At 48.1% G+C, this 25047-nt stretch overlaps 1 protein-coding gene across 2 annotated transcripts in view; it reads left to right on the top strand.

Annotated features, from left to right (window-relative positions):
- LRRC49 (leucine rich repeat containing 49) overlaps nucleotides 1-25047 on the top strand; it is a 447480-nt gene that overhangs the window by 403884 nt on the left and 18549 nt on the right. For both annotated transcript variants that reach the window (XM_069222363.1, XM_069222364.1), the window contains one exon: nucleotides 8640-8793. In XM_069222363.1, the coding sequence (XP_069078464.1) occupies nucleotides 8640-8793 (154 nt within the window). The remainder of the gene's footprint in view (nucleotides 1-8639; nucleotides 8794-25047) is intronic.

Below are 25047 nucleotides of genomic sequence, written 5' to 3'. Positions count from 1 at the left end.
GGCGAAAGGTATCTCATGTACCACAAGCACATACAACACAAGCTGCCAGTCACCCATACACATATACCCCATATGCAAACATGTTCATACAGCCCTAAAGACCATGTGCTCACTGACACACATGGCAGCCCTGTCATAGTGCCCCTAATCAGAGGACTTTGTTCAAACCATAGTATCTGGCTTTGTGAATATTAGGCTTAAAGTCAATGTAGTTGGGCGTGGGGGTGTCTGGTAACAGTGCGCAAGTTGTTTAGCCCTTAGTAGCTCACCATAGTTTTCACTGTTCAGAAGTAGGACTTACTTCAGAAAAGGTTGGATACCTCTGGTGCAGAAACTACAACCATAGCATGAAAAGTTAAATGTCACCTGTGGACTGCACCATGTATTGTGCTGCCCACTAGTGTGACAAGGAACACATGGCTTCAGGCTTACCACTCTAGCCTGACTGCTGCAGTTTAACACTGAAGCCTGACTAGTCACAATTACCTTTTTGTCAGGGGAAAAAAACCTTCCTTTTAAATGTTAATATGTCACCCCTATGTAGGCCGTGTAGCCCACAAGGTACAGTATATGGTATTCAAATGTGTGACATGTAGAAATGTAATGTTATCATGTCCCTGCAGCGCAAAGGCCCTAAAAGCTGTTTTCACTGTGGAAGGTGCTTGCTGTCCTGTAAAGAAAACTAAAGTTCAGATTACAGTATTATCTCTGTATCTAAGGATTGGGGCCAGTTAGAAAAATAATTCAACCACTCTGGAAAAGTAATATTTAGGAATTTACCTTTTCTCTGCCTGAAGCTCCAGGAGTCTAACTTGCCTTAGATCTCCAGCATTTGTCAACCAAGTGCTTGATCCTATTGAGGTGTGAAAAGTGATCGAGGCAGGGATAGTGGCCTGGCTATGGGAGGTGGGTTTCTTGCCTTGTCAGGAAGAACAGTGGAGTGGACCGAGCAACTTAATTAACTTCAAAGGGGCCTCACTTGTTACAAGTAAATGTTGGGGACAGCTGAAGACACCCTATCCGTTATCCCCATAGTCAGGTTGGCACCAAATCTTGTGGGATGAAAGCTACCCCCAGAAACTGTTGTGAGTGACCACAGAAAAGGGGACTGCCCATTGCCCTGGCTTCACCTTTGTCTGGGCATACAAGAGGAGAATGGTTTCCCCATCTTTGATTATGGGAATAAGGTGCACTATCAGATTACTTGAGTGAAAACAGGAACTACTGCAGAAATGGGTAGGGTTGCCCCAGGTAACATTTACCACATTGGCTAGGGAAGACTCTACTAATTTAGCTGTGTCAGGTATGAATGCAGCACTTTGTCATTATCCTCAGAACAGTCTCTGGACATGTAAAAGAATGGACGAAGGACTGCTTCTGCTATTTGCAACCTTTGAGGTGAGCAGAAGGGCTAGTCCTTTTCCCACTTGTACTCAGCACAAAGAAGTGGACTGCAAGAAACAGTTGGTAACCTGTGGTACGACAGGAACACAAAAACCTGCAAAATGGCTTTTTCCAAAAGTTCCAGCTGACCAGTAGCACTTGGACCGTGCTGTTGGCCTCTGCCGGACACCTTAAGAGTCCCTAAGTGCCTTCCCCGAGGTTCTGAGGTTAGAGAAGTGCACTCCTTTGTTTGTTTGGGCACTAGACAGAAGTTTGGGACCTTTTGAAAACCTTTCATCCTTAGCTTCAGGGGACCCACTGAATTAAAGTATCCAACAGGAAGTTCCACAGTGTTCAACTGGATTTCAGCTTCATCCTGCTAAAAGATCACTGCACCTCTGAAAAACAGCCAAGTTCTGCAATGGGACTTGGAAACTTTTCAATAATAAATCTCAAAAAAGTCAACGCACCAGTGGAACCAACCTGCAGCGGCCATTGGTTCCACAGCAGCGACTACAGTTTCAGGGGCAACCCAAATGGGAAAGATTTTTCTTCTCAAAAGATAACAAAGTCCTATTCTGTTTTGAGACTTAGAATAAATGACAATGTCTTCCTTCACGAACGTGACAATGTCCCTTTCTGAAGTGGGACTGACAAACTTTTTGAAACTTTTTAACTTCCGGACTTTCATGAGGACCAATCCACGTAGTGTATCTCACCCAAGGTCCATCGCAATTGACCTGAGATTGCACGTTGGTCCTGGTCTACCCGACCATTGACTTACATAGGAGTTCTGATCACCCGATTTAGATATGGGCAAACCATGGGTTTAATCACAACGTAGGCTACACTGTCCCCGTCATGGCTAAACCCCTCCGCCGACCCTGCAGAGTAAGAGTCATCGGTGGCAGACCTCTCATTCCACCCACTTGAGTTAGATGGGTGGAAGGAGAAGCCAGTTTTCACTGATCATCACCGTCAGGAAATCCAAGGCAGTAAGGTGTAGTAAAAAATGCTAAATGCTCTCCTCGCCATGGTAGAGTGCTTCCATGACAAGGTTAGGATTTTATTTTTTATTTTGAACAATAATATCCCACTTCAGGAATTTCTTCTTGAAACTAAAAAAGAAACAAGTTTGGTGCAAGGCTTTGTCATGCTGGCGGAGCCCTGCACCAAACTGTAAACAGCACTGATAAGAACTGTGAAATATACTCCCTTTCCCTGATGGAGAAACGGGCTGCCTGCCAAAATCTAAATTATGCCCTTTATTACCTATGGTGGACTTACATCCACCCCAACTAATTATTCACTTTCATACAATACTTATGCCACCAAAATGTGAAATCAGCCCCTTTCTGTCCAAACTACTGGGGCATTGACATTTGGTCAATAGGACAAGCATACGAGTGTACGATACAGAATTAAAATGTTGTCTGTTTTAGCTCTGCAATCAACCTTCATCCTTATGTTTTCCCAGATGTTTATCTCAAATTATATCACCTACCTCTCAAACAACAAAATATCTGATCCACTTACCGTAATAGTGTGTGTTGAAAAGCACTTTTGAACTACTTTTGAACTGTCGGCGCCTGGACCATGCCCAGCTTTATTTTTAGATTGATGTGTTTCATGGAAAAGGTTATAATTGGCACTGATTTTGTTTAGTTTTGGACTTATTTAAGTATTTTCATTTTGACATCACCATCAACATCATCTATAATTAAGATACATTATATAAATAATGCTAACCACATTCTCCTTCCAAATACTCACAGTATTTCCCTTTTCATTATCTATGGTGAAATCAAGCCATCTGTGTTCTTTAACAGACTACTTGTGCAGACTTTCTGTCTTCACACTGATTTGATGTTATCTTGTACCTTTTTCTACCAGGCTTTCAATTGTGCCTCCCCCTGTGTCTTCTACAAACTTTCCTAAGTCCCTCCAGAGGTCCCCAATCTATTTATGGGACCAGACAGATGCTGAAGTTGAAGCTAACCGCATTCAACCTGCTGCCCAAGGTCCTATCTTCAAGTTCCTTCAGGAAAACCTGCAAATAGTTGCATTCCTCTAAGTTTTAATCTGCAGCTTCCATTTTCTCCAAGGGCTCTTTTGTCTCTGCCTCTTTGTGTATGGCAGTAATATTGTTCCTCCACACCCCTGTCAATCTTGCTGGGAGTCAAAGGATAACACATATCTTTCTACATGTATTTTCCCAGGTCCCATCTCCTGTGCTCAAGTGTTCCACAGAAAGTAGGTTCACATTATATGTGTAGCTGTCAACTGAAAATTATGTATTCTTTATGGCTTTTATGGTGTAGTTGTACAACATATTAGTCTCTTACATATTTCAATTTCACTTTGGTGCTGGCTAACCATACCTTGGTGTAATCTTTGTAATGTAGTTTTAAGCACAATCCCTCTGCCCTATCAATAACGTTGTTTCTAGAAGCTTTATTACAAAAGTCTTCCTATTGTTATGTGTTTTTGTTTCTCGATACAGTCTATTGATTTATACATTATTTGTCTGTATTTTGTTCTAAAAATGTTCAAAAACATGTATAGTCTTCACCCTTAAATTTCTGTAGCGGTGCGCCCCCTTCGTTGGCTTTGACTTTATATTTCAGTTCAGGATTTCTTTCTTTGCGGGTTTGTAGTTTAAACCTGCTCATCAGCTCTTCTCCCAGCCAATAAGATATAAATATTATTTGCGATCATACCTGAAGTTTTTTGTTTCAAATCTTCTAAACATGTTAGATGTATGTAATTCAAGGGCACCAGAAATCAGTTCTTTAGTGCACGTCCACAAATTATTCAAAATCCCTTATTCTGTTTTTCAACTTTTAAGAGTCAACCTCATATTCCACTGAATTCTTCCTGCTGCACTTGGTCTAGATCACTCCAGGTGTTATTGTTGTTATGCTTATCTACCAAAGCCAGAATAATTTCTTCATGATTAGCACAGAAGACATGCTACCTTTCCTCTCAATTTATGCTGGTTTCTTCATTAAGCCTTCCAGATTTTGCTTAGGAAGAATACTAGTGCCTGATAACTTACTGCAAGGTGAGAGTGCTGGTGCTAGTTTTCACTTTGGCTGTTTACTCCTACATGAGTGTGATCAGGGATTTTATCCGTGGTGTGCTTTATATGCCAATGAGATTCTAATTTCAGTGTGGCATCTCATTCTTCAGAATCATGTCCAATTTATTAAGGACTCTTCTTGACGCTCAGGCAATTTTAGGATTCTCAAAAGTGACATTTTCAACATTCTGAGCAAGATTCCATACTGAATTTATCATTAATACTGTAGTATCCACCCTGTAGACACATTAGTCGCTCTTTAATGTGCATCTGTCACCTACTGAAATATATTTGACTCAGCTCTGCTTCTGATCATGAGGTCAGGCCTTTTATTTCGCTTTATAACCTTCCCATATCTTTCATTTTCTTTGTCCTTTGGTATGCTACTACCTATTGATGTCACTGTGTTTGATGTTATGTAAATGTGACAAAATTGAACGGAGGATTGAATAGCTCCAGTGAGCATCAGAAAAGACAATAGACCAAACCAAATTATCAGAGTGCTGACACTGGTAATCAGAATCAGATGACAAACTCCAGGAACTTTGAACTTATAAAGGAAGGAGCTCTAGTAGTATACATTCAATGGAAGCAGCCTTGAAATGAATAAATTGGTCAATTGGTAGCCAGTCAGTTGTACACAAAGTACTTGAGACATGGTCTTTGTGGAGCAGATAACAAAGAGATCTGTAAGCAGTGCTTTGAACTTTAGAGCCCAGGAATCTTCCAGATTTGCATTGTTAAGTTTAATCTACTGCAGCAATTGAGCTTGGGAAGGATACTACTTTTCTCTGGTAAATCAGTTTGGAAATATTAATCATTTAAACATCGTGTAATTAGGTCTCAGATGGTAAAAAGCCCTGCATACACTGCAGTACTCCACACTCCTGCCATCACAGACCTCATCACTTTTCACAAGCTTGATGAACAAGCAATCCTAAATATTTAATGACAGAAAGGGAATAGCCCAAGGGCATAGTAATAGGTCAACTAAGATATAATTTCCCATGCCATGGATGTGCACCTCAGTTTCAGCATCCTTTACATTTTGTTAACCCTTTCTTGGCTAGTCCACCCACCCGCCCAGTGCTAAGCCTTTTTTCGCTATTTGGGGTAGTTTATGCTTAGGCCTCCATAACTTTGTGTCCACTTACGCTAACCATGATACATTTGTGTCCTCTTTTTGCCAACATCCTGGGGATTCTAAAGGTTCCCAGGGTTTGTGGGTCCATTTATATCAGGAGGTTTGGGGGAATACCGTGTGGTAGGAAATTAGTGGCTCTCCACCTACTGCAGAAGTTTTCCTCACATAAATGTAAAGGAAAATGTGTACTTTTAGTTATCCTTTGAGGTTTGCTGGGCATTGTAGTTATGAAAATGGTGTGGGGTGCATGTGAAGCATACCACACTGGACACCCCCAGAGGTTTTTCCAGGTGGCAGCCTACCCAAGCCAAAAAAATGCAGCAGTTCACCATTGCAAGTGGAACAATTTTGGGAGTTGTCATATGTAAAATCAACAGCCAAAATAGTCAAAGTCCTCTTGTTTGCCATTGGGATGAGATGCTTTACTCCGCAGGGGGAGCAGAAACACTGTTGCAGCCTTTAGTTGAGGTGGGGTTATAACTATGCCAATGGTGGCGAGCATGCCCCAACCCTCTATTTATTTAATGCCCTGGTGTCTAGTGGGCTGTGTGCCTCCTTGGGGTGGGGGGACGTATTGGGGGTAATTACCCCAGCCCTCCTAAGGGGGTAGAAAGATTGTGTTCCCGTTTATTTGGGTTGGTCTCATGGCCATGCCCATGGTGTGCAGGCTCCATCCCTCTTTTTTATATATAAAAGGAATCCCTGGTGCCTAGTGGGCTTCCCCAAAGCTTCTGGGGGGGGGGGGAGGGGAGGAAGATCAGGGGTAATAACCCCCATGTGTCCACCAAGGGGGACAGAAAGACTGTGCCAATTCTTTGAGGGATGGGGTAATTGCCATGCTCATTGTGGGCAGCCCCCACTCCTACACTTACCTAAATAAAATAAAAACCCTGGTGCTTAGTGGGCTTTCTGCACCCCTCTCCCAGGGGGGCAAATCAGGGGCTATTACCTTATCTGCCCCCTGGGGGCCAAAAAGTCTTTGATCCCCATTTATTTGGGTTGGGGACATGGCCATTCCCATTGTGAGCAGCCCCACCCCTCAAATAATTAAAAAAAAAAAATATTCCCTGGTATCTGCTGGGCTTTCTGTTTCGCTTTGAAGGATGGCTTCGAGCTGACCTCCACACTGAAGGGTTTAAATGATGCACATGCTGAAAGCAAACAGAATGGTGCATGCTTCATCAATCCTAAAATAATTTTTACTGACAAATTCTCTACATAAAGTGACTTCACCGGTTTACACCTGAATTCTATTTTCTCCTCCATTACTTCGGTAGACTCCTTAGAAATCCCTCCACTCCAACCTAAGGATAGACACAGACAATAGTTGTGCCAGAACTCTGCTCCTGTGTAACCTCAGCAAGAATCTAATAGATAAGATATTATCATGTTCCTAGCCAATCGCTCCTCACTACTGACCCCTATAATCATACCTAGATTAAGACAGCACAAGCATGCATTGTACCCTCACAAAGCAAAGGTCCCATACACATCCCACCCACCACCAGACACCCTTAAACTGCTGAATGCACACTCCTACCCACACTCATTAATGCACACTCTACAGTACTTCACACTCATTACATTGCAGACCTCATCACTTTTCACAAGCTTGATGAACTCTCAATACAAAAACATGATTCACCCCAACATCCTTGCATATCCTAGATGTCCTTGTTCTTGCAGCATCCACCGTGCAGACCATGCACTGTGCATATCTCTCTGCTGAAGAAAATGAAAACATTCTTCACAGAAAGTGACTTTAGAACTGCAACTCAAGGTCTTATACTCGTGCATCTGGATGATGGCAATGCCTTGATCCACGCTGGTCCCCCTTAAGAGCATCATGCATGCAACAGGTCACCTCATCAGTTTCCTGAAGAATTATGGCCTCATAACCCCAAACCTAGTGGAACTCCGCTAGTTCACCTTGTCAAGTCATACTATCTTCAAAACCAGCTACATCATGTACAAACCCATCACCGCCGGCACCCCTACCTATGTGGCTTACAAACTCATCACTTCACCTCTGGTGGCACAAGACACACACATGCAGCGAGCACACTATTAGTCTGAAGATGAAGAAGTTTAAAAAAGGCATGTCAACAGACCTTCTCTCTTTAAGCATCCAGGATCTGAAATAGCATACCTGAATTCATCAGGACTGCCTCAAACCTGCTCCAAATTATGAAACAGCTTATGTCATACCTCCTCAAAAAATACCACCCAACAAAGTAACTCGTCACCCTCATTCGCAGGACCCATTGTCCACTCCAGCTACAGACTGCATCTTTGTCTTTGATCCTATAAAGTGCTTTGCTGCCTTTTGGTTGCTTGTGTGTTATACAAATACCCCATACATACTTACATTTTAGTCGCAATCAGCTGTAAAATGGTAGCACCTATGCTAAAGAACAAACTTTGAAAGGCGTCCAAATCCTAACAACATGAATCTGAGAGACCAGTTATGCGACTCTGCTCATCACATATATAGATGTGATTAGAGCCTATAGATCTTAAAGATTATTGTGGGTGACAGAGGCTTCTGCTGTGATTAGGTGAGTTTAGACACCAGTCCCATATCTGGCCATCTGGGTGGGCGTAGAAGACTATTATCATCGGGCCATACCCACCGTAGATGGTTGTGATGTGCATTTTCTTACTGAAGACCTTTTGTTGCAAAGGACACTGAGCTATTTCATATAGGCAAGTGCAGTGTTGTATGCCAGGCTACATTTCTTCCAGGTCTGCTGGCTTTATCTCTGCCACCTCAATATAGCTGATGCTCACTGCTGTTGTGCATCTAGTAAATGCAGCACAAATCACATTATTTCTTCTCCTTCATACACAATGACGTGTAGCCTGCTCTTATGGGTATGAGAGTGTGATTGTGCAGTGGTTACAAACAGATACGGTGTTGCATAGTACTATAACCTACATATTCTTAAAGTTAAAATTTAGAAGCATGAACATTAAAAATATGTACAGTACAATTACCATATGTTACTTACTGTTTTTGTCTGTCTTCAGGAAAAAACAGCTCTGTAATCTTCTGGACAGCAAAAGCAAGAAACCTGCAGTGTCGGGTGAAGAAAGCATAGCCAACACAAAGGTGGTGGGAGAAAATCAAGGAAGAGAGATAATGAATTACACAATTAAAGTTATCCTAACAGAGAGGCTAGAGGTAACTATTACATTTGGAAAGTGATTGCATAATTCATCGTTTCTTTATGTAGTTCTTAAAATGTTTTTAATGTTTTTAGATGGGGGAGAACTTTGTCATTAAGAAAACCTCCCACCACAGTGCAGGTTTTTGGATGTAGATAGCTAGAAATTAACTCCTACAGGCTGTTGATCAGTAACTTTTGCATTAAAATGAGAGTATCTAGGATTGGAATTATTTTGGCATTCACTAGTTTAATTTCTGCAATGATATAAGATGACTTTTCTTTGAAAGGTTCTATAATTCACCTTTCAGTATTTGAGACTTGAAGAAGGGACGGCAAGCAAAACATTTCAGAAATGGAGAAGATCAATCAATCAGTCAAACATTTATAGAGTGCAGCAAAGCACCAGTGAGGGTCTAGAGGCACTGGAGCTGTATGCTGCTGCGTGGAGGAATGATCATTCCAACAACCAGGTCTTTAGTACTCTTCTGAATCGCTGGAGTGAAGGTGCATTCCTGAGATGCAGGTGGAGGTTGTCATGGCTTTGCCTTGGTTCCGATGGGGTCTCCCAGATCTGATTCTGGATCCAGACCAGTGCTGGTTGTAGCCATGCGACCTTCTCCGTCACCCATCACAACGGCTATGTTTCCAGTACTGCCAGCACCCACCATCAGCAGCAGCCCCATTCTGATTATGGACGATCCGGAGCCGAAATGGCATTGCACCACGCTTTCTGTGGTGCCGATAGTGCCCACAGGTGCCAGTTCATTGCCTGAGCCTTATTTTCAGCAGCCAGGCTTGGAAGAAGAGTGAGAGGGGTCACTGTTCCCTTTAGAACACCAGCTGGAAGGGACTATGGACTTGTATTAGCATCTGTAGCGAATCCTAGTTTGTTTTAATGGGCTACAGAAGTTAGCTTAGCCTTTGGCTTGCAGACTCGTGACCCGTCACCTGGTGACTTTTACCCTTCTTAGCGTGCTCCGTTTTAGCACATTTATTTAATTAAATCTTTTAAGATGGCTGCCTTGTTTTTAATAAGGCCCATGTTTTAGGTTGCGTTATCAGTGCCACCCTGCTAATTCGTCAATATCAAGCGACATAGATAAACAAACTGTAGGTGTTCACATTAGGTACTTTTCCTCTTCACGCTTTCGAGGGAATTGTTTATATAAATTACCGTCCCAAGCATGTCTCGTTATCTATTGTTTGGGAACAGACCTACGTCAGGGGTCCAAGCAGATCTGCATAAATACTCCTCACTTAAACAGATAGTCAGATGGATTCCGACCAGATGCCATTGCTGCTATCGATGCTGCACGTCGCCTTGACGCTGACCCAGTCTTCGTGTCCCTACGGAGTCTGAGCTAGGGACCTCATTTGAAGGTAACGAGGGGTAGGGGGGGGGCTCTTCTCATGGATGTGGCATTGGCAGATTAGGTTTCACATACCTAGCTCTCTTTTAGGTTAGAGGTTAGGCTCACTATGCTAAGGTATTAGGACATATCTTATACTTCATGTCATTTCATTATATCGCAAGATAGTGGGGGTCTTTGTATTAACGACTCTTATCTTTACCATTCTATTTCTTGCATTGTTCATTATCCTAATCATTGCAGCCCATGCAACTTATCGCAGATTACAGTTTTGCTAACTAAAAACTATTGAAACTTTACTGCATCTTCTTCATTGCCTGTGTTTGATTGAGACATGGTGTTTATGTGAGACAGGGGTAATCTCCGTTTAACCATGAAACTCCCGGAGATGTCACACTCCGAGTCCATGTGTAAAGGCTGCCACAAATCACCTTTTACTGTTTGGGTTTTGGTGAGGTGCTGCTTGTGAGCTGGGAGGGCTGGGACGACAGTTGCGACTTGTTGTAGGACTGGCATAGTCGCCTACAAACATAAGTACTGTCATCCTTAAACCAGCAGTCTTGCCTGGAGCAAGAGTCCAACTACATCAGATCTAGGAGAGGCCAGTGAACTGGACATCTCTCCAGATAGTGGCTTGCTAACCTCCTCCCCACCCACTGTGGCTACAGAGGAGGGAGCTTCTTATGCAATGGTGGTGCTTAGGGCAGTGGAAGTTCTCAACCTCGAACTGCCCTTTGTGGCTGTCAAGACTGAAGTGCTTCAACCTGTGGCTTCCACTTCCAAACCCCTTCTGCCCTTTAATGAGGCACTTACGGATGTCCAAGCACAGCATAGGGGCTCTAGTATCTAGGACAATTACCCACAGCCATCTCCCTGCACCAGGAAACCCTATTTTCCCCAACCAACACCACACCCTTGAGAGCTTGGTAGTCCAAGCCTCAACTTCCCACGGTGCATTCCTTTCCGCTCCTCTGGAAAGGGCATCCAAAAGGCTAGACCAGCTTGGGAAGAAGATGTTTTCTTCCACAAGCCTGCCATTGAGATAGGTGAACACCTCATGCTTATTGGGCCATTTCTCACACAGCTTACGAGATATGGTTGCACAAGTGATGCCACAGGTCCCGGAGGAGGACTGGGCCATCATCTCCCTAGTGGTGAAAGATGGGAGAGGCGCAGCAAAGTTTACCATTCGGTGTGGCCTCGAGACGACTGACTGGCTGGGCAGAGCAGTTTGGCCGACGGTGGCCTTATAGCACCATGCCTGGCTAAGAACATCTGGCTTTTCGGGGGGATATCCAGGCAAACCTTATGGATATGCCCTTTGACGGGACGCACTTGTGTGGTGAGAAGGCAGACTTGACACTAGAGTGTTTTAAGGGCTTTCTGGCTGCGAAGAAGTCCTTGGGCCTCTCAGCGACACTTCGTCGACTGTCTGCCTTTTGCCCCTTTCATGGCCATGGAAGAGATGTACGACCGCACCAGTCCTATGCCTGCCACCATCATGCGCAAGCAGCCCCAGCTATGCGAGGACATGGGCACAGTGTCTTCAGATCTAGAGGGTCTGGAAGCTAGGAGTCATCCGTCACCCAACCTCAGGCAGCCTCAAAGCACTCATAGTTTGATTCTGCCGGACCATGCTTTCCCAGTTGGAGGGAGAATTCAACATCATCTCCTCCACTGGAAGTCCATTACATCAAATGCTTGAGTACTACAGATAATTTGGGAGGGCTATGCCCTGTCTTTTCAATCCTTTCCTCATCCAGTATCACCAACATTTGAACAGCTGGCGGAGGATCATTTGTTGCTGCTCCAAGAGAAAGTTAAAGCTTTCTTGGCCAAGGGAGCCAGAGAAAGGGTCCTATTAGTAGATGTAGGCAGTGGTTGTTATTCTCTCTACTTTTTGATACCCAAAAAGAACAAAAGTCTTCGCCCTATTCTAGACGTACGGACCATAAATCTCTTCCTCAAGAAGAAGAAGTTCAAGATGCTCACGTTGACTCAGGTCTTGTCCACCCTAGACCTAGATGACTGGTTGGTAGCGCTGGTCTTACAGGATGCATATTTTCATGTTCCCAAACTGCCTGCCCACAGGCATTACCTGCTGTTCAAGGTAGGCCAGGAGCACTTTCAGTTCACTGTGCTGCCATTTTGACTTATCAGTGCCCCTCGGGTGTTCACCAAGGTGATGGTGGTGGTCGCAGCTCATCTGCCCAGCTCCCGGGTTTTCAGTCTTTCCCTGCCTCAATGACTCACCGTTGAATCCGGGCTTGCCTCAGGCTGTCATCTCCCACCTCCATACTTCAGCGAACCTTCTGCATTCGCTGGGTTCTCTGTAAACATGCCAAAGTCACACCCGACTCCCTCTCAGATGCTTTCTTTCATAGGAGCTGTTCTGGACACAGTGCGGTTTCGGGCTTATCCTCCCGAGCAGCGAGTCCAGGATATTCAGGTTATGATACCGACGTTTCAGCCTCGTTCCTGGGTGAGACTGACTGTGGGGCTGGTGTCCCTCATGCCCTCCTGCATCCTGCTGGTAAATCATGCCAGGTGGCATATGCAGGATTTGCAGTCAAATCTGAAGTTCCAGTGGGCACAGCATCGGAGAAATCTCTCTGACAAGTTCCAGATCTCGAAGGGAACTGCGAAAGACCTGCATTGGTGGATTGCGAACCGCGATTGGATCAAAGGCAGATACCTCTGCCTACCCCAGCCAGACCTCACAGTAATGACAGATGCACCTCTTCTGGGATGCGGTGGCCATTTGGGAGAGGTGAAGATTAGAGGACTCGGGTCGCTGGCAGAATCCGGGCTCCACATCAACCTGTTGGAGCTGGGGTGATCCGACTAGCATTAAAAACATTTCTTCCCTCTGTCAAGCGGACGTTAGTGCAGGTGTTCACAGACAACACCACCATCATGTGGTGCTGCAACAAACAGGGCGGGGTGGAGTCATTGACCATTTGTCAAGAGGCCCTGCATCTCTGGACATGGCTGGAACAGCAGGGCATAACCCTGGTGGTTCAACACCTGCCAGATTCTCTTAATGACATGGTGGACAAACTCAGCCGTCAATGCCTAGTGAATCACGAGTGGTTTCTCTACTCGGAGGTGGGGCAAGGACTGTTTCAGTAGTGGGGAGAGCCTTGGTTAGATCTGTTTGCCTCCGAAGAGAACGTGCAATGTCAGCAGTATTGCTCATTGGAGTTTCCAAGGCATATCACTTCTGGCCAGAGTTGCCAAGGCAGCAAATTCTCTGTGACACGTTTCATTGCGAGTGGAGCTCAGGCTGCTGTACACTTTCCAGCCCATATCACTTCTGGCCAGAGTTCTCAAGAAGATCAAGAATGACTGGGCCCAAGTAATCCTTGTGGCTCCGGACTAGGTACGGAGAGTCTGGTGTCCGACCTTCTGAAAAAGAGCATTGATCCTGTGATCAGGCTGCCCCTTTCAAGAGGATCTTCTGTTGCAGCAACAGGGAAATGTTCTCCATCCAAACCTGTCAACTCTCTGCCTTCATGCATGGAGACTGAGTGGTGACAGTTGACAGCCTTCGACCTTCCTCCCGAAGTCTGTAAGGTTATTTTGGTACTCAGGCATTCCTCCACAAAAACGGTATACACCTGCTGTTGACAAAGCTTTGTAAAATATTCTACAGAGCAGTCTTTAGATCCACTTTCTGCTTCTCTCTTATGTTCGTATTTTCATTCTGTCTCTTGCCTGGTAGAGCTCTGCTTTGGGCACTTGTAAGGGCTATCTGTCTGTTTTATCCACTTTTTTGCAGCTGCCTGACCAGCCCTCATTGTTTAAGTCCCCTATTGTAAATAGATTTCTAAACGGACTTCTACATATGTTTCCCCTGTTGCCCTTTTTAATGCCTCAGTGGGACCTGAACCTAGTTCTTACATACCTTATGTGTGCTCCGTTTGAGCCACTTCACAACTGTCCCCTCAGGCTGCTCACCATCAAAACAGTCTTTGCCATGGCCATAACATCTGCCTGGAGGGTTAGTGAGCTGCAGCCTTGTCATCCAAACCTCCATATACAATGTTTCCTGACAAAGTGGTGCTTCGCATCCATGCCTCTTTCCTTCCAAAGGTGGTGACCCCATTTCATTTGGGACTGTCATTCTGCCCACCTTCTTTGGTCCCCCACATCCCTCTAGGGAGGAGGTGCTATTTTACCGGCTTGACTCAAAAAGAGCATTGTTGTTCTACCTTGACCGCACAAAAGAGTTTCTGGTGGATGACAAGCTCTTTGTGAGATATGTGGGAGCAGAGAAAGGTTGGGCAGTACAGAAATTAACCATTTCTCGCTGGGTCATTCTCTGTATAAAGATCTGCTATGCCCTGGCTGAAAAGCACCCCCCTGTGGGCTTACGAGCACATTGCACCAGAGGAAAAGCTGTGACCACGGCATTAGCTCATAGAGTCCCAGTCCCGGACACCTGTCAAGCAGCAACGTGGGTGTGTCTGCACATGTTTGCCAAACACTTCTGCCTGGGCAGGCAAGTCCACAGAGATGGGCATTTCGCCAGTTCAGTCCTTCAGGACAATCTAGTTTAGAAAATTTGTCTGCAGCCTACCACCAGGAGGATATGACTTGGGTATCTTTTCAAATGTAAGCAATCTGTAGCTAGACATGTCTATCATATGAACAAGTTACGCATTATCTGGTAGAGACTATATCTAAATGCAGATTCCGGACACCCACCCATGCCTCCTCACTTTGTGGACTCATTTGCTAGGGTTAGTGTGATCCTTTTCCAGGGCCTTAGATTTGACTCACAGTTGTCAGTTTGCTTTATGGCTCTGGCATGGAAAGTCGTGAAGAAAATAACTGTTGTCCACGTCGCTGTGTGACACCTATATACGTGACCGCAACATCACACCTGACACAAACGACACCGACGATGCCCCTAGAACAGAACGGAGCCACCCGATGGCACATGCAGGGATATTGCTCAAGCAAAAGTTTCTGGATCCAGCCTGACGCCTGGGAAATTCAAATAAAAGGAATCTGCAGCTAGATATAGGGGGTCATTACAACCCTGCCGGACGGTGTTAAAGCTGCGGTAAGACCGCAAACAGGCCGGCGGTAAATTTTTTGGAATTATGACTGTGGCGGAAACCGCCAACAAAGACAGCCACTTTAACACTCAGACCGCCACGGCGGTACAAACAAACAGCGCGGCGGTCACCGCCAACAGACAGGTAGAAGACAAAGTACTGCCCACAGTATCACAACCTACCAATCCGCCACCTTTTCCGGGGCGGATTCACTGTGGATAAAAACACGGCGGAAACAGCCATTTCAAAAGGAAAACGCTCACCTCTACACACTGCACGAGGAATCAGGACACCATGGATCCGGAACTCCAAATACTCCCTGCGATAGTCTTCCTGCTCCTGTACGACCATCATCAACGTCGGCGCCGAAGACAACGGTGACTACTGCATCTACGACATAGGGGAGGGGGAGGCAAAAGTCAGGGACACACACACGCAACACCCCCACCCCGACCCTCACCCACTACAATACTCACACCAATGCATATCCAAACATCACAGTAACAACCCCCAAACCCCCCGGAAGAATGCAAAGACAAAAGGAAATGAGTGCAACCATTGTAATATATCAAAATACAGTAACCAAATATATACAGATCAATAGACACATTCAACAAAATATACATCACAAATAGTAGTGCAGGTAATGTACCATTCAATGTCCGTGGACCACTGGGCCCGAAATGCATGGGCGAGGCCCACATCAAATACCTGATCAAAACGGAAAGAACACTGCCGGGGCATCAGATAGAAATACAACAGGCACCTCAGGGGGAAGGGAAGGGGGGGCACCTCAGCCGGATGACTGCACCACGCTAGATCCACGAGGGGGCTCCATGCCCATTGATGTATCCTGGGGAGTGCAAAGCCACAGTCTCTCAAGTCTCTACAGTGGGTGGGTTGCCCACTGTACCATCCTGGGGAGTGCAAAGCCACAGTCTCTCAAGTCTCACAAGTGGGTGGGTTGCCCACTGTTCAATCCTGGGGAGTGCAAAGCCACAGTCTCTAAAGTCTCTACAGTGGGTGGTTTGCCCACTGCCATATCCTGGGGAGTGCAAAGCCACAGTCTCTCAAGTGGATAACAGTCTCCACTGGTTCTGGAGGGGGACTGGTGCCCAGAGTGCTTCATCCTGGTAAGGACAGACGGAGTGGATGCTGTTCTCCACTGGTTCTGGAGGGGGACTGGTGCCCAGAGTGCATCACTCACCCCGTGACGGTCCCAGTTCCATCACTGCCCCTGCCGCACATGGGCTAACGGTGCTTGAGTTGCCGTTCAGCGGTGCTTGCCATGGCGGTCTGTGCCCTGTTCAGCGGTGCTTGCCATGACGGTCTGTGCCCTGTTCAGCGGTGCTTGTCCTGTTCAGCGGTGCTTGCCATGGCGGTCTGTGCCCTGTTCAGCAGTGCTTGTCCTGTTAAGCGGTGCTTGCCATGGCGGTCCTTCATTGCCCAGCGGGGCTGTGGCTGCCGGGGCCCTCCTGGGCACTGACTCTGGCGGTGGCCTCCTGGCCACTGACGATGGGGCTGCCCTCCTGGACACTGACTCTGGCGGTGGCCTCCTGGACACTGACGATCGGGCTGCCCTCCTGGGCACTGACTCTGGCGGTGGCCTCCTGGCCAGTGACGATCGGGCTGCCCTCCTGGGCACTGACTCTGACTCTGGCGGTGGCCTCCTGGCCACTGACGATAGGGCTGGCGGTGGCCTCCTGGGCAGCGGGGATGATGGCAGTCTTCTCCGCTGTGCTGCTCTTTCCAAACTTTGGCGATTTCTTCTGCCCCTTCACCACCTTGGGAGGAGTCACAGCTGAGTGGACACTCCCCCCGGGACCCTTGTGAGCGGCTTTGCCTGCTGGAGTCTTCACCCTCTCCCGCCGGGCACTGTCCAACTTCTGGTACTTCACAGGGGGGGACTGGCTGTGCTGTGGCTCTGTGTCACACTGGCTGCCCTGGTGCCCAGTGCACTCCACATACCTCTAACAGGCACCACTGGTACTGGCGATTTTTTGGCTGAGGTGCTAGTACGGGACCTATGAATTGGAGGGGGGGTTGGTGGGAAAGAGATCAAGGTTGCTCAGGAAAAGTTTCTTAGGAACACTGGGACGGCTAGCTGGAGGGGGCCTGGGAGTGGAGGAAGAGGAGGTGGTTGTAGGAGGTGTAACTTTTGTGGCTTTGGGTGCAGATGCATGCGCTGGAGGCTGTCGTGAGGTGGATGTATGTTGGGTGGGTGTGTGCCTGCGTTTGTGTACTTTGGGAGGGGGCGTCACAGACACACTGGGAGAGGACACAGGGGACGTGTAAATGGTAGTGGGGGTGGTGAGTGCAGGTGGGCGGGGTGTGGTGGTGGGTGTGCTGGTGCGGGACCTAGTGGCTGTAGTGGGAGTGCATGCAGGTGAGAGTGTAGACGACACTGGGAGGGAGGAGGGAGACGACGAGGAGGGGGACACAGTGGAGGCAGTGGATGTTGCTGTGTCTGTATGTGTGTGATGCTTGTGAGTGCCTGTGGGATGTGTGGTGCTTATGTTTGCCTGAGCTTCCCTTGTGTGTTGATGTGTGTGCAGGCTGGTCTGATTGTGTGCTTGGGATAGGCTGAGTTACAGGGGATTGGGTCTGGGCGGAGGAAGTTGGAGGGGGGAGGCTATAGACCGGGACAATGGCTGCCATCAGTGCTGATGCCAGAGATTGCAGGGTTCGATGAAGGGCAGCCTGACCAGAATGAATGCCCTCCAGGAATGCATTTGTGTGTTGCAATTCCCTCTCTACACCCTGGATGGCATTCAAAATGGTAGACTGCCCAACAGTGAGTGACCTGAGGAGGTCAATGGCCTCCTCACTGAGGGCAGCAGAGGTGACAGGGGCAGGGGCTGAGGTGCCTGGGGCAAAGGTGATGCCCACCCTCCTGGGTGAGCGGGCACGGGGCGAAGGCTGAGGGGCTGCTCGGAGAGCGGTGCTAGTAGGGGGGGTGGCGGCTGTACCTGTAGAAGTGGGGGGGCACAGATTTTGCCGCCACCACAAGGGAGCTCCCATCGGAGGACGAGTCCGTGTCGCTGGTTGCTGATCCTGTCCCCGCCGTGAAGCTCCCTTCGCCCTAAGTCCCACTGGTGTATTCAGAGTCCGTGGTGTGGCCCTCCATGGCCTTGTGGGATGCAGCTCCCTCGTGCTCTGGTGCCACTGTACCTCCGCCTGATGATGCTGATGCACACAAGAACAGGGAGACCACAAAAAGGGGGGGAACAGAAGAAAGACAGGTTGAGTGCATGGCTTACCGCTACAATACAGACACAGCAGCCCCCTGCACTACGCTGCGCTGTTGGGCTCTACAGATGCAGTTCCTGGGATATGGCCTACATGGCTATGGTGGACATCAGCACACATAGATGACACAGGGGCATGTATACCTGTATTTTGCACTCTACAGAGGTGGGGTGGAGTGCCACATGGCATGCATTACGGAGGGGCCTAGCCTACGGAACTCGCCCTGGCCTAGGGAAACCCACAGCCCTCCTCCCCCACCCAGACACCTTCACTGCGCGCAAAGTCCGCAGAATGATCTTGTACTCACCCCCTTGTGTCTGCTGTGATGCCCTCAAGCGCCCATCCAACTCCGGGTAGGCCACCGCCAGGATCCTGAACATCAAGGGGGTCATGGTTCGACGGGCACCCCTCCCACGTTGGGAGGCCATCCCCAGCTGAGCCTCCGCCGTCTTCGTGCTCCAGCGGCGAATGTCCTCCCATCTCTTCCGGCAGTGGGTGCTCAGTTTCTGGTGGACCCCCAGGGTCCGGACGTCCTTGGGGATGGCACGCCAAATATCCTTCTTCTGGTGGGCGCTGACCTACATGACATGTACAGGGGAAGAAGAGAAGTCATTAGCAACTGCAACGTCGAAGTGAGTGGCCCACATCCCTCGCCTTGCCATGTGGCACATGCATTCACAGTCCTTCATGCGGCAGAACTCTGCCCCCTTCCTACTTACAACCAGCCCTCTCCACACAGGCATAGCCCATACAACATGCTCCCTGTGTACTCACCTGTTGGTCTGGAGGATCGTAGAGTAGCGTGTACTGGGGTAGGACCCCGTCCACGAGCTTCTCCAACTCCTGTGCAGTGAAGGCAGGGGCCCTTTCCCCAGACGCACGAGCCATTGTCTCTTCCAGACCGAGGTCACAGCAGCACTTGCAGTGTAGGTCCTCTCCTGTCGAAGATCAGGTATCGAGTGATTGAACAGATAGAAAATGGCGGTCACGTCCGCGGCGGTGCGTATCATCACCGCCGGCGCACTTCCTCATTGGCTCCTGGGACCCATAGGGTCCAATGTTAACCAATGCAGCACTGCGGTCTTCGACCGCCTACCGCGACTGTGTACAACGCCAGAGCAGTTACCTCACATCCCATTGTCCCAGTCTAGAGGTCAGGCAGCCGCCATTTCAGGGGCCCACATAGCTTAATTTTCAACTGCGTCACACATACCTAGGCCTGGACTCAACACACATACAGACTACTTTTTGGATTTTGTTTCGTGTTCTGTGTACACTGTGGGTTCATACCTCTGAGTTGTTTGACTCTGTGGTCGCTGTTGTCCTTCCTAGGCACCGTCAGCTGGGACATGTGAGGAGATGGCGGAATCCTCCGGTGTACCGACCGCTGGTGGACCTGTTGACAATGGAGGAGCGACATTTAATCATCACCTACAGGTTTGACTGTGCCACAATCCAGGAACTGTGTACCCAGTTGGAGCCTGACCTGATGTCAGCTATCCGCCATCCCACAGGGATCCCCCCTCAAGTGCAGGTGCTATCAGTGCTCCATTTCCTTGCAAGTGGGTCATTTCAAACAACAGTGGCCATGGCATCAGGGATGTCCCAGCCTATGTTTTCCAACGTGTTGTCCAGAGTGTTGTCTGCCCTGCTGAAACACATGAGGAGCTACATCGTTTTCCCTCAGGTGGAGGATAGGTGCCATTGTTGGGACCGATGTAGCTCTGGTCCCCCCCCACAGGAGTGAACAGGTGTACAGGAACCGGAAGAGTTATCATTCGATGAATGTACAGATGGTATGTTTGGCAGACCAGTACATCTCCCAGGTAAATGCTATGTTCCCTGGCTCAGTGCATGACGCCTACATCCTGCGGAATAGCGGCATCCCTTATGTGATGGCGCCGTGTGTGGCTATTAGGGGCACTGTGTGTGGCTATTAGGGGACTCTGGTTACCCCAACCTGTCATGGCTACTGACCCCAGTGAGGAATCCTAGGACCAGGGCAGAGGAATGCTACAATGAGGCCCATGGGCGGACTAGGAGGGTGATCGAACGCCAGGTTCAGGTGCCTCCATATGACAGGTGGTTCCCTATTCTACTCACCAAGGAAGGTGTGCCAGATCATCATCGCCTGCTGTATGCTTCACAATCTGGCTTTGCGACGCCAGGTGCCTTTTCTGCAGGAGGATGGTCCAGATGACGGTGTTGTGGCAGCTGTGGAGCCTGTGGACAGTGATGAAGAGGAAGCAGAGGCAGAAGACATTGACAACAGGGACTCAGTTATCCAGCAATATTTCCAGTGACACACAGGTGAGAACACATTCCTGCCTACTACAAGTACTTTCACACTTCTACCTCTCTCCTGTCTGTTGATTTCTACCAGTATATTGTAACTGAGTTGTACATTTCCATTACGGTTTCACAGGTGTGGTTACCAACGTGTGTCATCTGCTTACTTTCCTCATGGACTTGTGATGTGTGACATAGGTATGTTGACATTACATTTGATAACGGATTTTGTCACTGTCATTGGTAATTCACATTTTCAAAATCACAGACTGACTCCAGATTGTTTTGTGGGTTAAGGGTGTTTATTGAAGTGCTAAATATTGGAGGGGGGTGGTAAAATGGTGAGGGGTGATGGTGGAGGTATGTCCATGGCAGAGTCCAGTCTATTAGTCTCACAGGTGCACTGCCCATATGGGCATAGGAAGTGGAGCTGGGGCAGTTCCAATATGGACAGGGTTACAAAGTGGGACAGTGGGATGACAATCAGGATGGTCTCATTTCTTGGCGGGGGTCTTGCAGTCGTGCTCTGTCCTGTTCCTGGATCTCAGGGACCGCTTGCGGGGTGGTTCTCCGTCTGCAGGGGGTGGGGTGCTGGTGTGGTGGTCCTGTGGCGGTGCCTCCTGTCCACTAGCGCCGGCAGAGGTGGTGGGCAGTTCATCGTCCATACTAGTGTCAGGGGCCCTTGGGAGTGCCACGGTGTCCCTCCTGGTATTAAGTATCTCCTTCAGCACCCCTATGATGGTGCCCAGGGCGGAGCTGATGGTTCTGAGTTCCTCCCTGAACCCCAAATCCTGTTCCTCCTGCATGCGCTGGGTCTCCTGAAACTTGGCCAGGACTGTAGCCATCGTCTCCTGGGAGTAGTGGTATGCTCCCATGATGGAGGAGAGGGCCTTGTGGAGAGTGGGTTCCCTTGGCCTGTCCGCCCCCTGTCGCACAGCAGCCCTCCCAGTTCCCCTGTGTTCCTGTGCCTCCGTCCCCTGGACCGTGTGCCCACTGCCCCCAGGTCCCTGTTGATGTTGGGGTGGTGGGTTATCCTGGGTTCCCTGTAGTGGTGGACACACAGCTGATTGACGTGTCCTGGGGACGGAGGTATGGGCCCGCTGGGTGGGTGCTGTGCTGGTGTTACCAGAGGGTGGAAGGTCTGTGGTGGGCTGTGCCTGTGCGAGGGGAACCGACTGTCCCGAGGCCCACGATGGTCCGGGCTGGTCATCTGGATCCAGTTGGCCAGAGCTGCTCTCATCACTGTGGGCCTCTTCTGTGGGTGGGGTAGAGATGTCTGGACCCTCCTGTCTGGTGACGTTGGGTAGTGGTCCTGCAGGGGTGTAAAAGCATGATTATTGCATGTGTGTGTGTGTCATGATGTGCAATGGGTGGGTGAGTGTGTACCCCGGTGCTAGCATTCCTGTGTGGGGGCTTGTGTGATGATGGTTGGGGGGGTGTTATGGGTATGTGCAGTGGGCATGCTTGGTGAGGGGTGTCCATGCTTTGTTATGTCATGCAGGGCTTGGTGTTGGGATGTGTGGTTTGTGTTATTAGTACATATGTGAGGAGTTGGAGTGATGGGGGAGGGGATGAGGGTGGGGGTCTGTGATAGCATGCAGGTAGGGTGGGGGATATGATATTTAAGATTTGACTTACCAGAGTCCATTCCTCCTCCGACTCCTCCGAGGCCCTCAGGATGCATAATGGTCAAGACCTGCTCCTCCCATGTTGTTAGTTGTGGGGGAGGAGGTGGGGGTCCGCCGCCAGTCCGCTGTACCGCGATGTTGTGCCTGGAGACCACGGAACACACCTTCTCCCGTAGGTCGTTCCACCTCTTCCTGATGTCCCCCGATTTCTTGGGTGTTGTCCCACTGCGTTCACCCTGTCGACTATTCTTCGCCATAGCTCCATCTAGCTATGGAGGTGTGCTGCACCTGTGATCCAAATAGCTGTGGCTCTATCCGTACGATTTCCGCCACCATGACCCTGAGCTCCTCCTCCGAGAACCTGGGGTGTCTTTGCCATGCCATGGGGTGGTGTAGGTGATGTGTGGGGTGGTGTATGTGGTGATGAGTGTGGTGATGAGTGTGGTGATGTGTAGTGGTGTGTGGTGTTTTGTGTGTGGATGTGTGATGGTGTTGTGTGCCTCTGTGTGGTGGCGTTGTCTATGCTGTGCAGTCTCCCTGGCCTTTGTCAAAATTTTTGGTCGTGGGGGTTTGTGGGTGATGTGGGTGTGTGTTTTATATCGTATTGATTGTGTGGGAGTGGTGTTTGTATGTGTATCAGGTGTGTGTATTTGGAATTGTCCAATGTGGTGGTGTTTTGGAGATGTGTGTGTATTTTGAGCGCGGCGGTGTGTACCGCCAATGGAATACCGCAGTTGAAAGACCGCCGCGTGGATTCGTGGGTTGTGATAGCATGGGCGTGTTTTTGTTGGCGTGACGGTGGAGGTTTTGTTTTCGCCAGTTTATCACTGACCTTTGGTGTGGCGGACTTGTGTGGGTGTCTGAATTTTGGCGGATTCCGTGCTGTGGGTCAAAATAGCTGTGGCGGATTTCCGCGGCCGCGGCGGTGTGTTGGCTGTCTTCTGCACGGCGGTAAGCGGCTTTTACCGCCAATGTTGTGATGACCCCCATAGTCTCTACCAGATAATGCGTTACCAAAGGCAAAAAACCTGTTCTTTAATCCTAAAATGGACTCTGACTGTTAGTCTATTGAGGATTTGATCTACAGGGAGTGCAGAATTATTAGGCAAGTTGTATTTTTGAGGATTCATTTTATTATTGAACAACAACCATGTTCTCAATGAACCCAAAAAACTCATTAATATCAAAGCTGAAATTTTTGGAAGTAGTTTTTAGTTTGTTTTTAGTTTTAGCTATGTTAGGGGGATATCTGTGTGTGCAGGTGACTATTACTGTGCATAATTATTAGGCAACTTAACAAAAAAAAATATATACCCATTTCAATTATTTATTATTACCAGTGAAACCAATATAACATCTCAACATTCACAAATATACATTTCTGACATTCAAAAACAAAACAAAAACAAATCAGTGACCAATATAGCCACCTTTCTTTGCAAGGACACTCAAAAGCCTGCCATCCATGGATTCTGTCAGTGTTTTGATCTGTTCACCATCAACATTGCGTGCAGCAGCAACCACAGCCTCCCAGACACTGTCCAGAGAGGTGTACTGTTTTCCCTCCTTGTAAATCTCACATTTGATGATGGACCACAGGTTCTCAATGGGGTTCAGATCAGGTGAACAAGGAGGCCATGTCATTAGATTTCCTTCTTTTATACCCTTTCTTGCCAGCCACGCTGTGGAGTACTTGGACGCGTGTGATGGAGCATTGTCCTGCATGAAAATCATGTTTTTCTTGAAGGATGCAGACTTCTTCCTGTACCACTGCTTGAAGAAGGTGTCTTCCAGGAACTGGCAGTAGGACTGGGAGTTGAGCTTGACTCCATCCTCAACCCGAAAAGGCCCCACAAGCTCATCTTTGATGATACCAGCCCAAACCAGTACTCCACCTCCACCTTGCTGGCGTCTGAGTCGGACTGGAGCTCTCTGCCCTTTACCAATCCAGCCACGGGCCCATCCATCTGGCCCATCAAGACTCACTCTCATTTCATCAGTCCATAAAACCTTAGGAAAATCAGTCTTGAGATATTTCTTGGCCCAGTCTTGACGTTTCAGCTTGTGTGTCTTGTTCAGTGGTGGTCGTCTTTCAGCCTTTCTTACCTTGGCCATGTCTCTGAGTATTGCACACCTTGTGCTTTTGGGCACTCCAGTGATGTTGCAGCTCTGAAATATGGCCAAACTGGTGGCAAGTGGCATCGTGGCAGCTGCACGCTTTACTTTTCTCAGTTCATGGGCAGTTAATTTGCGCCTTGGTTTTTCCACACGCTTCTTGCGACCCTGTTGACTATTTTGAATGAAACGCTTGATTGTTCGATGATCACGCTTCAGAAGCTTTGCAATTTTAAGAGTGCTGCATCCCTCTGCAAGATATCTCACTATTTTTGACTTTTCTGAGCATGTCAAGTCCTTCTTTTGACCCATTTTGCCAAAGGAAAGGAAGTTGCCTAATAATTATGCACACCTGATATAGGGTGTTGATGTCATTAGACCACACCCCTTCTCATTACAGAGATGCACATCACCTAATATGCTTAATTGGTAGTAGGCTTTCGAGCCTATACAGCTTGGAGTAAGACAACATGCATAAAGAGGATGATGTGGTCAAAATACTCATTTGCCTAATAATTCTGCACTCCCTGTATTGGATTTAAGTCCTGGGA

Source organism: Pleurodeles waltl, chromosome 3_1, assembly GCF_031143425.1.
Source record: "Pleurodeles waltl isolate 20211129_DDA chromosome 3_1, aPleWal1.hap1.20221129, whole genome shotgun sequence".
In the NCBI taxonomy this organism is placed as follows: domain Eukaryota; kingdom Metazoa; phylum Chordata; class Amphibia; order Caudata; family Salamandridae; genus Pleurodeles; species Pleurodeles waltl.
This window is presented reverse-complemented; position numbering and strand designations above follow the sequence as displayed.